Source organism: Hermetia illucens, chromosome 3, assembly GCF_905115235.1.
Source record: "Hermetia illucens chromosome 3, iHerIll2.2.curated.20191125, whole genome shotgun sequence".
In the NCBI taxonomy this organism is placed as follows: Eukaryota; Metazoa; Arthropoda; class Insecta; order Diptera; family Stratiomyidae; genus Hermetia; species Hermetia illucens.
In genome coordinates, this window is record NC_051851.1 from 86,719,098 (window position 1) to 86,732,909 (window position 13,812).

General features: G+C 41.6%; 1 protein-coding gene across 1 annotated transcript in view; it reads left to right on the forward strand.

Annotated features, from left to right (window-relative positions):
* Positions 1-12,736, forward strand: part of LOC119653260 (tubulin beta chain-like) — a 96,738-nt gene extending 84,002 nt beyond the window's left edge. The window contains exons 5-7 of the mRNA XM_038057868.1: positions 4,231-4,495; positions 11,942-12,264; positions 12,424-12,736. Coding sequence (XP_037913796.1) covers positions 4,231-4,495; positions 11,942-12,264; positions 12,424-12,522 — 687 coding nt within the window. The 3' untranslated portion in view covers positions 12,523-12,736. The remainder of the gene's footprint in view (positions 1-4,230; positions 4,496-11,941; positions 12,265-12,423) is intronic.
* Positions 12,737-13,812: the final 1,076 nt, after the last annotated feature.

Consider the following 13,812-nt stretch of genomic DNA (forward strand, 5'->3'; position numbering starts at 1 on the left):
TGTCCTGGCCTACGCCAACGCTCCATATCAGGCAGAGTTTGCGGCGGATTTTATCCGCAACCTGAAGGTCATAGTGATGATTGATGTAGATTTCGTCACTACGTGGGCTACGGAATCGTCCATCCTCATGTACGAGGCGAAAGCTTCTTCGGAGGTTTCTTCTCTCGAACGCGGCCAAAGGTTCGAAATTTTTCTTGCTAAAAACCCAAGTCTCCGAGGAATACATGAGAACTGGCAAGATCATAGTCTTTTACGATATGTTAAGAGTTTTGATCCTATGTTTGCAAAGTAAAACATTATTAACATTATGTCTGTCTGTCACATGCACTTTTCTCAGAAACTGCTATATCGATTCACACGAAATTTGATGAGAAGGTGGGAACTGTGAACGCCCAGACATGCAGTGAGTAATATCCTTCTATGTTGAGATTTAGAGGGGTGCCCATACATGTAAAAGGGAGTGAAAAAAATTTTCCACCGAATCTAGTCATGTGGGGTATCTTGATCATGACTTTTCGATGCCGGTCTTAGTTTTGATATTTGTTGGAAAGGCGGGGAGTGGGAGGGGTGGAAAGTGATGATTTCTTTAACGGACCCATTCTCAGAAACTACCCAACCGAAAAATCTGAAAAAATGCACGAAACTACCTCTATATGGTGCTCAGGCCTCAAAATACTCTCTATATCGATATCTGTTTAAATTAAGTTAATAACAGTATATTACCATATATTTGGGGAAATTGAATATAAACCCCCCTTAAGTTTATCCCAGAGTTATAAAGGTTGGTAGTAGTATAAAATATAAGATGAAGCATATTATTTCCAAGTTTGATCAAAATCATACTGTCCCTAACAAAGTTACAATAGCTCAAACTTAACTTTTCCGTGTAAATTTACTGCAACTAAATATCAATATCAGACTAAAGTGGATAGTCAGACATCAAAATGCATATACATAACGGGCTACGTACAAATGGGATAGTTCTATTGAGCTTCCGGTTTCCCGACTGGTTGTAAGCTAATATAGGCTCTGTTGGCTACCAACAACCGTGCGCGAATTTCATCGTCGTAGCTTTTATCGGTTGTGATTTTCGACCCTAAATATTATCAACGGCCTTCATATTATTAAGTTGTAGTCTCCTACCTTTATTCTTCCCGTTTGATCAGTGCAGTTTGATGTTATTTGGTTTGGTTGGTTGGTTTTTGGGGCTAACGTTGCCACCACATATTTTGTCTTGCCTTCATTGATGTGCAGCCCAAGATATTGCGCCGCCTGCTCAATCTGGGTCGTTCTTCTAATGATGTCGATATCGTCAGCATAGGCCAGTAGTTAGGTAGACTTAAAGAGGATCGTGCCCCTCGCAATTACCTCAGCATCACGGATCACTTTTTCCAAGACCAGTTTAAAGAGGACGCATGATAGGGCATCGCGTTGTCTTAGACAGTTGTTGAGGTCGAATGGTTTTCAGAGTGTTCCCGCTGCTTTTATCTGGCCTCCTACATTGGTCAGGGTCAACCTAGTCAGTCTTAGCAATTTCATCGGGATACCAAATTCTCTCATGGCCTTGTACAGTTTAATCCTGACAATGCTATCAACAGCCTCGAAGTCGATGACAAGATGATGCAACTGATGTCCATATTGCAACAGGTTTTCCATCGCTTGCCGCAGAGAGAAAATCTGATCTGTTGCTGATTTGCATGAAGTGAAGCCTCTTGGTATGGGCAGTAATTTTCTGGGCATATGGCTATCCGACCTAGCAAGATAGTGGAGAATATCTTATAGATGATACTCAGCAACGTGATACCCCTATAAACAATATTTAGCGACAAGTTTCCCACGACACGAGTTGTGCCAACCAATCTAGGCTTGATGAGCTTCGAGAGCAACTTTCTGGTGGTGTCCTCCATTTAGAGAGGATAATATATCTCGCTTGCTACTCTGGGTCACATTTTCCCTTCCTTGCCAGCATGCCTTCGAGCCCACTAAACAAGTGATAGGTATTTTACTACCATAGCTCTTTTGCGCGCTTTTATTCATGTCCTTGAAAATTGACTACAATTTAAAGTCGAACGGATTAATATCTAGACAAGGATAGTCAGTACTAATATAGATAGATGACCTTTAAGCTACTGTTCAGCTATTTTGTCCGGGGTCGTATTGAATTATCTATGAAACATTCTAAAAGACGTTTTCATACACTTCTTACTAGATTATACACACTCTATCATTCATTTCTTCATTAAAAATTTCCTCCACGGTCTAGATGTTTTCCTTAACTCGGAGAGTCTTTTTATAAAGCTTTTGTGATTACAAAAGAGTAAATTGTTCTTTAATTAGGAACAACCCTAGTATATATCATATAATCTCATATATCGATATTTCGGGAGCCAGTTCCTCAACGGTCAATCTTCTTTTTCTTCAGCCTTTGTCCCGTTCACAAGCGGGGTCGACTCGTCGTGATCGGTTTCACCGAAAAAGTCCTAGCCACTATTTTTATTTGGCGAATTGCCGAAAACTTAAATTCCAGTAGTTAGCTGATCAAGTACCCCGAGTTTTTGATTAGGTTGATGCGTAACTATTTCTATTTGGGAAAAGAGCATGATGTTGCGCTCCCCAGATTTCCCTCAGATACAGGTAGTCTTTTGGGGAACCCAGTTTTTGTTTCAACTGCTGTTTCCTACTTGTGGATATCGGCACCAGGTTTTTGTCGCCACTAATTTTTCAATGCTGCGGGTTGCCCTTGAGTAGATGCTAAGAAATGTATTTCTTTTTCCTGCGTTTCTTGCTGCATGCTTAGGTGCATTAGATCCCTCCTCTTCCGTTACCTCTCCTTTCATCTCATTAGATATTCTACTCTTTTTCCCTAGTATCCATTCATTTTCACGGTGAAAAGAAAACCATCTTTCTCTTCCTCAAAGTTTCTCTTTTCCTCCCATTGCGAAAGCAATTTTTTTGTGAATATTGTTGAGACTTGCCAACACGGAGGTTGCATCTTGCGTCTTGGCCACGGCAAGGACGTCATCCTCATATTTTACTCAAAATGGAAGGTATTCCCTTTTTCCATCCCCTCTTCCATTTTTTTCATGAATATTTCGCCGAACAGGGGAGAAAAGTGGTTACCCATTGCAACTCCTGAGGTTGCCTGGTAGAATCTACCCATTTCCACCTAATTCCGTATCAATAACAGTAACCGTTTCTGAGAAAATGGGTGGGGCACATAGGCAGACAGACGGACGAACAGGTTCTGTTGCACACGGAACTCTAAAAAATTGCATCAATTAAGAGGTAATGCTATTTTGTGTGTATGAAATCAAAGGTCATCATCAACAACTTACAAAAGAAAAAGAAATTAATATGTTTTAGTTCCGCTTTTTCTATATATTAATATACAATGCAGCGCAAAACTTTTCGACACAACAAATTTTGTTAATTTTGTCATAAAAAAGGTTTTGGCTGCACCCACACCGACGAAAGGTCGAGTGAGGATATAATCCATCTTGGATCTTTCCTCCTTGAACTTGCCACACGGGTCGCAAGTTTTCCATTTCCACACGAGCCGTCAAGCAGTAAATTTTCCTGGTCCGCAATCAACTTTCCATCGATCTGTAGTTTTTCGTGCATTTCTTTCATGTGTATTTTTTCATTCGAGGTAGGACTGAAAGGTCCAACAGTCAGCCATAAAGTCGTTTCTAAGAATTCCCTCCACTTAGATCGTTGCAGTTTCTTTTTGAAGTTACTAACGTCACTATGGGTCCATTGCGCGAAATTTTCTCTTCACACCTTATTTGCAGAAAGTACAGGAAACCTGCACTCTGACCAATTAGAACCACAATCATACTTTTGAGATTCAGATAACAAATATCAAGGACACAACTAATATTATCACTCATGTTGTTCATGCAATCAATATTTCTGATCCGGATTCTCATTATTTTCGAAGGAATGCTGTTTCAGAATAACACACTCACGGAAGTACAAAATTAAGATTTTACTGACTAATTAATGTAAATAATATCTTTATAGTGTTTATACCTAACCAAACATATCAAAGACTTTTCTAAATCATGGAACTGAGATTTGGGAACTTTTAGCTACATTTTCCTTATTTTTACTTCTAAGCAATTGCTTGAAACAATCAATTTTTAAATTTCTTATGAAATAAATATTAATTAACCCCACAGCATTCTTCTCATTTTTATTCAAATTCTTAAAAATTTTCTCATTAAATAGGTAACGATGTCTGGTGTGACAACCTGCCTTCGTTTCCCTGGTCAACTGAATGCTGATCTACGTAAATTAGCCGTTAATATGGTACCGTTCCCCCGTTTGCACTTCTTCATGCCCGGCTTTGCACCATTAACAGCGAAAGGATGCCAAAAATATCGTGCCCTCACCGTCCCCGAACTAACGCAACAAATGTTTGATGCGAAAAATATGATGACAGCCTGTGATCCTAGACATGGACGTTATTTGACAGTCGCTGCCATTTTCCGAGGTAGGATACCATTAATTTCGTATGATTAATTAACACAGCCGTTTGCCTAATTAAAGTGAAGGTAATATAAATATACAAAGCGGAGAAAATAGAATAGAAATCCTTCATGGGGGGATTTTATTACAATGAAAATATAGTGCCTTTGGAGCTATCGAAAGGGGGAGGTATTGTCAGCATTCACTACAGAGATTCCTTCGCCTCCTGATTAACAGTGCCTTCCTGAATGAACACCAATGAAGACTGGGTTTATGATATTTAAGATACTTGTCGAGATATACACACTATGTAACTGTTCAAGGCGCATCATATTTTATTACGGCACTGATTTGTTTTTAATCCCTGTCTATGGAAGTCTCTATTTTCATTAAACCTTCGCTTCCTGCATTTTGCTGTTATATTTCTATATAAAACGCGAGCTCCATAGAGCATTAACAAGTTAAGCTGTGGGGAATACACTTCTATGATATTAAACAGGACATATTTGATTTTCGTCCCCACCCCCCCGATCAATTTTTTATAATAAGCCTTCCACTATAGCTTTTATTTGGCATTTGGGTTATAAATCATTTTCCATTTACGTTATTATTTTCAGAGCAAAGAAAATGAAATTTTCCAGTAATTTCCCTGGAACCGGTAGTAGCTGCAGTGTTTCAAGCCAAGATAAATTGTTATTCACTAATTAATGTCACAAACTCTATCCTAATTTGATAAGACAGCGGAAAGCTTTTAATTGAAAAAACACAGCTTTCAAGAACATATTCTACCTATTATACGAGTAAACGGAATTCAATTAGTTTATTATGTTCGTTAGTTGTCCAGTTGGATAATGTTCGGAAGGGTTTGTTAACCATTAGCCAAGTGCTTTTCCTAGATTACTGCACTGCTCTGCAATAAGCTAAAATAGCGGTAAGAAAGGCACAGGGGGTATATGTGACAATAACTTCCTATTATGTGGCAGTCCTGAACACAATGCGAAAAACAAGTCCCATCCCAAGTTGTAGGATCATTTGCAACTTTTAAAAGTTGCCGCGATAAAAAATGTGGCAGTGGTGAGACCACTAAATTCGCAAAAAATACGATGAAATGCTGTCGACAGAAGCTTCCTATGATAAAAATTGTCTAACTTACTAAAGCAGAAAACAAACAAATACTCCACGTGCTCGCGCTCTGCAGCGTGGCCTTAATAAGGTCTCCGGAAATCTTGCCACCCTTCCTTTGACAGGCCATGGTCCCTACGACTCTCTTTCGCATGATTGCTGCCATGCGCTGAAAGTGCGGGCTATCGCTTCACAAGCAAAGGCTTCACCTTTTGTGAGGTATATAGTAGACCTTCGTGTAGATGTAGCGAATCTGCTCGAAGAAACTCATCTTCGTGTCCATCAGGATGCCGAGACTATAATTTCGCCAACCTGAATAGAAAACACAGGGTTTTCACACCTTTCCTCGGTCGGAACGACTACTTCAGTTTTCGCCAAAGCTAGAAAGAATCCATCTACTGACTAGCCACATCACAATTGCCAATGTTCACTGAGCTGAATCGACCGTACGTGCAGCGACCAATGTCTCGACATCATTCGCGTAACCGACCAGATGAATTTTATCAGATATCCTTCCTTGCGGATCACGGAGAGCAGGGCACGGTCTTTCAAACAGTCGCTTCATATCCGCAGAAGGTGGCTTCAAACGCCTTCAGTATATCGCACCACCTCGCAGAATTGAAGGCGTTTCTTTCATCTATTATAGCATCAAAGGGAATACCACTCGTTGACAATGGCGACTGTGTACTGTAGCTAGTCTCACCGTCTGGACCAATTCCTCAATCGCATCAATTGTGGACTGCCCCGTTCCAAAACCATTTTGTTTTGGTGAAAAGTCTCCCGCAGCACATATTGTGTCAGTCAATCTTGACTTGATCAGCTTCTCAAGCAGTTTCCCCGTTTGGTCCAACATATAGAGGGCGGTACGCTGAAGACGCCTTTGTCTTTGCTTATCAGCACGAACCTCCCAATCTTCCATCAAAAGCGAAAAACACTCGCTGTCAATCATACGTTGAAAACTCTGACCAGCAAGTCCAGTTTATACTTGAATACAAATTTTAGCACTTTGCTGGGAATAACACCCGATCCTGGTGCTTTTTGGCCTTTAACAACCTCTTCCAGTTCCTTTGCAGTGAAGAGCTAATATAACCCAATGCTCTCCCTCTCATGGACAGTGTCAGATCGGATAGGGTGCGCACAAAATAGTACCTGCCCGATTTCTTCCATCGTCATTGCTTCCGTGAAACAATTTATACCGGACACCCCATGGGCCATGGGTCACTGACTGCCTCCTGTCAGCTTCTCGCCTGTTGATTCATGATGAAGTTTCTTTTGCGCTCTTTCGCAATTTGCAATTTCATCCGTCCACCAGTACACAGATGACTTCCCGTGACGGAGTCACCGATGAATTACAAGCTTTGGTGATAAGGGTCATTGTTGACTTCACTAGCTAAGCAGTCGCAGTTCTTTTGTCACCGCCCGGATCTTATGGATAGTTTACCCCTCCTAAGAGAGTTTCGATGAATTTGAAAATGTTTCACTCAGTAGCTACGCGTAGCAGTGTCAAAACATTAGGTCGAGACGTTTAACACTTCAAAGGATATGTAATGGCATTCACTGACCGTAAAATGTACCAGTAAATTCCATCATTATACCGCTGACACTAAGAACTATGTAGCGAAGGTCAGGTCAGGGTTAGTGCCCTCGGAAATGTTTATACTCCGAGAACCTGGTTGCCCTATTCGAAGGCTTTGGCGTTGAAGTGTCCTCGAACTCTACTGATTCGAAATTGTTGCGAATTTCATGAAGAGCTGCCACGAAAGATTGTTAAGTTCACCTAATTCTCAAATTCACAGGCAATCGGATATTTTCAGAAAATACTTGATTGTGTGATTTCCCTTCGTTCGGCTTGATGAGAAGGGTGTCTGACCATGTTTTATCCCTTCTCTTTTTTTTTCTTTGACGTTGATTTCGTAATGAATGAATGAAATCACTGTCATCATCATCCATTTTACGCTGGTATTGTTGTATTTTCACCCTTTTGCGACGCGTCTATGTCTGTTTGGTTGCCTCACCACCGCAACCTATTGAGCCGGATTTTATCCACATAGACGGTCATGATATCCCTCATAGATTTCGTCTTTATGTAGGCTACGGAATCGTTCATCCTAATATAGGGGGCCAAAAATTATACGGAGAATTCTTCTCTCGCGGCGGAAATTTTTCTTGCTAAGAACCCAAGTCTCGGACGAATACTTAAGGACTGGCGAGATCATCGCCTTGTACAGTAAGAGTTTTGCCCCTATGGTGAGACGATTCGAGCGGCTGCCAACAACCGTGCGCGGATTTCATCATCATAACTGTTATCGATTGTGATTTTCGGCTCTAGATAGACCCTAGAAATTATCAACGGTCTGAAAGTTGCAGCCTCATATCTTTATTCTGACGTTACCACCATATATTTCGTCTTGCCTTCATCAATGTGCAGTCCAAGATCTCGCGCCGCCTGCTAGATCTGGATGAAGCAAGTTTGTACGGCACGGGTCGTTTTCCCATGATGCCGATATCGTCAGCAGAGGTCAGTAGTTGGGTGGATTTAAAAAGGATCATGCCTCTTGCATTTACCTCAGATCACTTTTTCCAGGGCCAGGTGAAAGAAGACGCATGATAGGGCATCCCATTACCCGTTGTAGATGTCGAATGGTCTTGAGAGTGATCCTGCTGTTTTTATATGACCTTAACTTATCAATTTCGTCGAGACACCGAATTCTCTCATAGCCGTGTACAGTTTTACTCTGGCTATGCTATCATAGACGGCCCTAAAGCCGATGAAAGGATCTTGCAACTGGTGTCCATACTTAAACAGTTTTTCCATCGATTGCCGCCGAAAGAAAATCTGATCTGTTGCTGATTTGATAGAGTGAAGCCTCTTTGGTATGGGCCAATGATGTTCTGGGCGTATGGGGCTATCCGACCTAGCAAGATAGCTGAGAATATCTTATAGAGGGTACTCAGCAGTATGATACCTCTCTAATTACTGCACTGCAATATTTCCCTTTTTATGTATGGGGCAAGTAATGCCTCGGTGCCAGTCGTCCCACACCTTGACCCAAGTTGATCAACCGCTTGGCGTCATAGTACGTCCATATTTAAGCAATTTGACAGTAATTCCATCGGCTTCTGGCGACTTATGATTTTTAAGCCGATGAATTGCATGGACACTTTTTCTATACTTTGGGGGGGGGGGCAGTATTTGTCCCTCATCTTCAGTTGGCAGGACCTCCGACTCGCCGTTTTTCTGGTTGTTGGGCAGTTCATCAAAATACTCTTTCCACGCTCCAATATAATCATTCTGTCAGAAATCAGATTTCCCTCTTTGTCTTAGCAGGATGAGTATTGAGGTGCTTAAGGTTTCATCCTGCTGTCTTGTTTGTAGAACTACCGCGACTGGTGCAGTTGCCCCCTGTAATTTTCGAGTTCACAGACCTGTTGATTCTTCTAGGCTTCCTTATTCCTTCAGTGAAATCGCTTCTCTGCTCGCCGGAGTTCGTGATAAGTTTCAGTGCGTGCCAGCGTCCTTTCGGAATGCAACATTACTCGGTATCGCCGAACCAGCCGTTCCGACTTTTTTTGCGGCGGAGTAGTATCAACTATGTTTGTGGCCCTATCATGTAATGTTAACGTTCTTCAGATAATTATGACGATCATTTGTTGATGTTTCATCTCCAGGATCTCTGTTGGCTGCGATTATTGTGGCATCCATTTCTCCCTTATAGGTGTTACGAAGGGCCTACTGCCTCGTAGAAGGTATCCTTCCTCGATTCTGCAGTCTTCTCTGTAGGAACGTGAACGTTAATGAGGCTTATATTTCTAAATTTGCCTCGCAGACGCAGAGTACATAGCCTTTCGCTTGTATTTTCAAAGCCAATAACAGCAAGGTTCATTTTTTGGCTAACTAGGAAACCTACTCCGAGCACATAATTTACTGGATGACCACTATATTATTTGGAAACCGGTCCCTGTCCAATGCATCTCCTGCAACGCTATTTCATCAGCCCCATATTGAGACAGGATATCGGCTAGCTGCTCAGCAGCTTCATTTCTGTGCAGGGAGCGCACGTCCCACGAGAAAATGCGCACATCGTTATTCCGTTTCCGTTGCCAGCTTTGTCGTTGTGGTATCAGTCCAGTCCGACGTTTTATTTATAGCTTCGTAACAAGTTGTTTTCCATGTAGGGTTATCATCCCTACCCAACCCCCAACCTGGAGGACCAGTTGGTGCAATACGTCCCGTTTTTAAGCGCGGGAGACTCACCTTCATCCCTCTCCGTTTGCAGCTTTTCGTTAAGAAAGGGCTCCCAGCGATCACTAGCAAGAGGTGGTGATAGGGTTTGGTAGTAGAGCTGTTGGTGTTGGTTCAGCAGGCGTTTCCCAGGTTTTACGCTCCATCACGGGTACCAATTCACGTTTCGCCCTAGCATCTGCACTACCCTTTGACCACCATTGGCAGTCTTGGAACTGCTTATAATTGGGCCATGCGAATCCATCAGATGAGCAAATTTTTGGCAGTAAAAGACATTAGCCTTTTCTCCTGAAGTCCTTTTGGAAAATTTTCAGAACACCCTTAAACAACCGTACCAAACAGAATAATATAACATAACACCTGGTTTGATAACCAATTTTATGTTGTGTTTTTGCAATAAAAAGAAATGTCCCTGTGTTATCTCCACGAAGTCAACTTATTTATCTATCATGCTAAATGATTTGACCTCGTTAATTCAAGTCAAATTCACAAACTACCTATCGTGGATGGATTTCGAAATCTTCACAATAGAAATTCCCCCCACACCAGACACCAATTCCCAGTACTTGGAATCAACATTCCAGCCTAAAGTCAAACTTAAGTATCTCCTTATTTGCCTAACCAAATGGATGTATCAAAGTCATTTCACTTGAAACATTTCGAAAATGTACAATTTATGTAATTCCTGCTCCATTTCTGATTCCGAACAACACTAAACATCCATCTTCCGTGCTCCCCAATGACGAACAGCTGCTGTTTGATCACAAAATCAATGCTGATGAATATGCTCAGTCCTTTAATCGGACCGGAAGAATACCACCCTCGACTGTAAAGTGTTTGACGTTACCTTGTCGACCCCGGACGTCTTGAATCGAATTTGAAAACTGTGAAGACGAGGAAAAATCCCAAAGCATTGTACGGAAAATGGCAAAGTACTTGTTACCCATAATCAATTTCATTCCATCTATTCTGGCAAAGATCAAGTAAGAAATGAAAAAACAGGCGACACTGTGCAAGGGAATCCTGTTCACCTTGACAGAAATTTCGTGTAGTGTTCGCCAATGTTGAGGGCTGCCGGCTATTGTCTAATGGTATTCCTCCAGAAATTTTAGTAAGTTTGCTACAAAGCTCCCCCTTTTAGCCCATTGTTCTACCACAGAATCTTATCCTCAACTTATGAACACTCAAGGTCGACTTTAGTTCCACTTATTCTGCAAGAGATTCAGATTAAACTGGCACTAGCAGCTTCGTGAAAATTGTCCATTCATGAAGGTTCCACTCAAATGGGGAACCAATGGCAACCGGAAAATACCCCAAAATCGGCAATACCCCAACAATTCGGCTACTTCTATTCCCACTATCATTGTTGGAACCTTCTGCACTAGCAGCTGCCGCTGAGGAAACAAATTGAATAAGAACCATCGTGATGACAAAAAAAGTCCAATTTCCACCCGAATAAGTAAATCACGGTCGTAGAAAAACGTCGAGGTAATTTCCACCAATTCGTTTCTCCGTCATTCAAATCCGTTCATGAAAATAAATATTCGCCGGTTAGCATTCCCGTCTTGGTATGGGAAAGTAACTGATTGAAGCGAAATCTTGGGGTCGTCTCTGCGGGAATTCCCATCAAGAAGCCTTGACGGCAGTTAAATCCGTTACGCTTGCAGGCTGATGGTGATGGAAGCTGAGGGTGGCTCGTTTTTGATTTCATTTCTTAATTTCTTCCATATTGTAGGACGTTAACGTTGGAAGAAAACGACTGGAGAATTCAATTAAGTCTGACTCGTTTGAATAGTTTTGGTGCTAAAATCTTTGCAGCGCTTGCAAACATGAAGTCCTACATGTTGAAGGATTTAATTGCAACTTTCAAATAATTAAGTTGGTCCCATAAACTGCACGTCGCCAAGATGTCCAATTCGTCCTCGTATTCGAAATCACTAGACCAACTACTACTTTTTGGAACACCCATTTAGCTCCCATAACTTCCTGCCTTTGCATATTATACTCATAATGGAGTTTCCGTCGTACCAAATGACTATAAGGGCGGAAAACAGCCTCATAAGTTTCATATCATTTGATTAACCGCTTCCCTCCCATCTTCCGCAGGTCAAATGTCGATGAAGGAGGTTGACACCCAAATGCTCAACATCCAAAACAAGAACAGCAGCTACTTCGTTGAATGGATCCCGAATAATGTGAAGGTGGCCGTGTGTGATATTCCTCCACGTGGCCTGAAAATGTCCGCCACATTCATTGGCAACACGACTGCCATTCAGGAGATCTTCAAAAGAATTTCCGAACAATTCACAGCCATGTTCCGACGCAAGGCTTTCCTTCATTGGTACACCGGCGAGGGTATGGACGAGATGGAGTTCACCGAGGCTGAATCAAATATGAATGACTTGGTTTCCGAATATCAACAATATCAGGTACTTTTATTTGTGTCTCCTCTCCCGCATTTATTCATTTTCTGCAAAATGTCATTCATCAATTCATAGCGCTCCAGACACACAATACACGGCCTTAATATAATGAATTTTTACTTTCGCTTGAGGTAATTAATTAATTTTTGTTGGATGTAATTTTAGGAAGCCACGGCTGACGATGAAGTCGAATTTGATGAGGAGGACGAGTTGCAGGAGCAACAAGAACACGGGCAAGAACAACAGCCCGAGGTATTCGAGTAATTCCCGTCTCCTCCCCGTAGCGCTTCAGCTTTTTATCATATTGACGGAGACAATTTGGGGTGATGCAGAGAATGTTGAAGTTGTAATGAAAATAACGAGGATTCAGTTTTCAAGAAGATGAATGTTTCTGAATAACTTTTGTTCCTTTTGTAAGCCACAGTGCAACCATTTTGATTATTTAAGTAAATACAGTTTTTTGGTACATTCATATAAATGAGTTTTTTGTATGTCTGAACTGAAAAGAACGTCATGAACAGAAGCTTCAGTATTAACCGATTTCCGTCTCTTCCCAAATCTCTAATAAACTGCGACTCGTATTGCTACTTATCAGCTCCTTCGATAGTTTTCCCACCGCCCTCCAAAGTTTTTCGGAAGCTAGCATGTGATCCACGATATTCTCGGAAGTATGGGCGTTCAATCTTTTCTCTATTTGCTTTTTGTTTCAACACCGAGGTCTAGACAGGAGCTGCATAAAGCAAAATCGACCTAACAGTTCTGTAGATAAGGAACCGACGGCTTTGCCATGGGCCGCCTATACTCGGTAACATTTTCGCCAACAATGCTTTTATTATAGTAATAAACTTCCAAGATGTACCTTGAAGTTTAATTTTTGGTCAAATATGACTTTTTTGAACGCTGGTTGATAATGTATGGTATGTTCGCCAATCCTAATCTTCTTTGGCGTATGCTTCCTTCGTTTGGTGATAAGAACTACCTCCGGCTTATGCTCTGCAAACGCGAAGATTTCATTGCCTCGTTTGGTAAAATCACGATCTCCTCAATTTCTTGCGCCAGGATAGTCGTATTTATCCACAGGAGAGGACCGAGCACCGGCCCTTGCGGAATTCCGTTGGTTGTCCGATGTGAATATGTGACAATAGTCTTTCCCGGATGATAATGCGCATCAGGTAATTGGGAGCAGTCTACATTTATTGGCCTGCATTACTACCTCCGCAATTTTCGTAATCCGAAGTAGGCATAGAGGCCTATAAAGCGAAGGATCTCCCAAACGTCTATTCAACATCGAAATCAGCACTAGCTTTTGTTGGTTACACTTTTCCGGGAAAATACCTTCTTCGGAGCACGCCATGAATACTTGTACGAGCCAATTTGGAAATATCTTGACAGTCCTTAGCAGCGTTTTATCCAAGATGCCATCTAAGACTGGAGCTTTGTTTTCAACAATCTTCTTCGTGTCCTCAAGAACCTCTTCGGTGGTTACCTCGGCAATTTTGTCAGGATCCACTTGAACAGTGGGTAGATTCGATTCAGTTGAAACTTGTGGAAAGA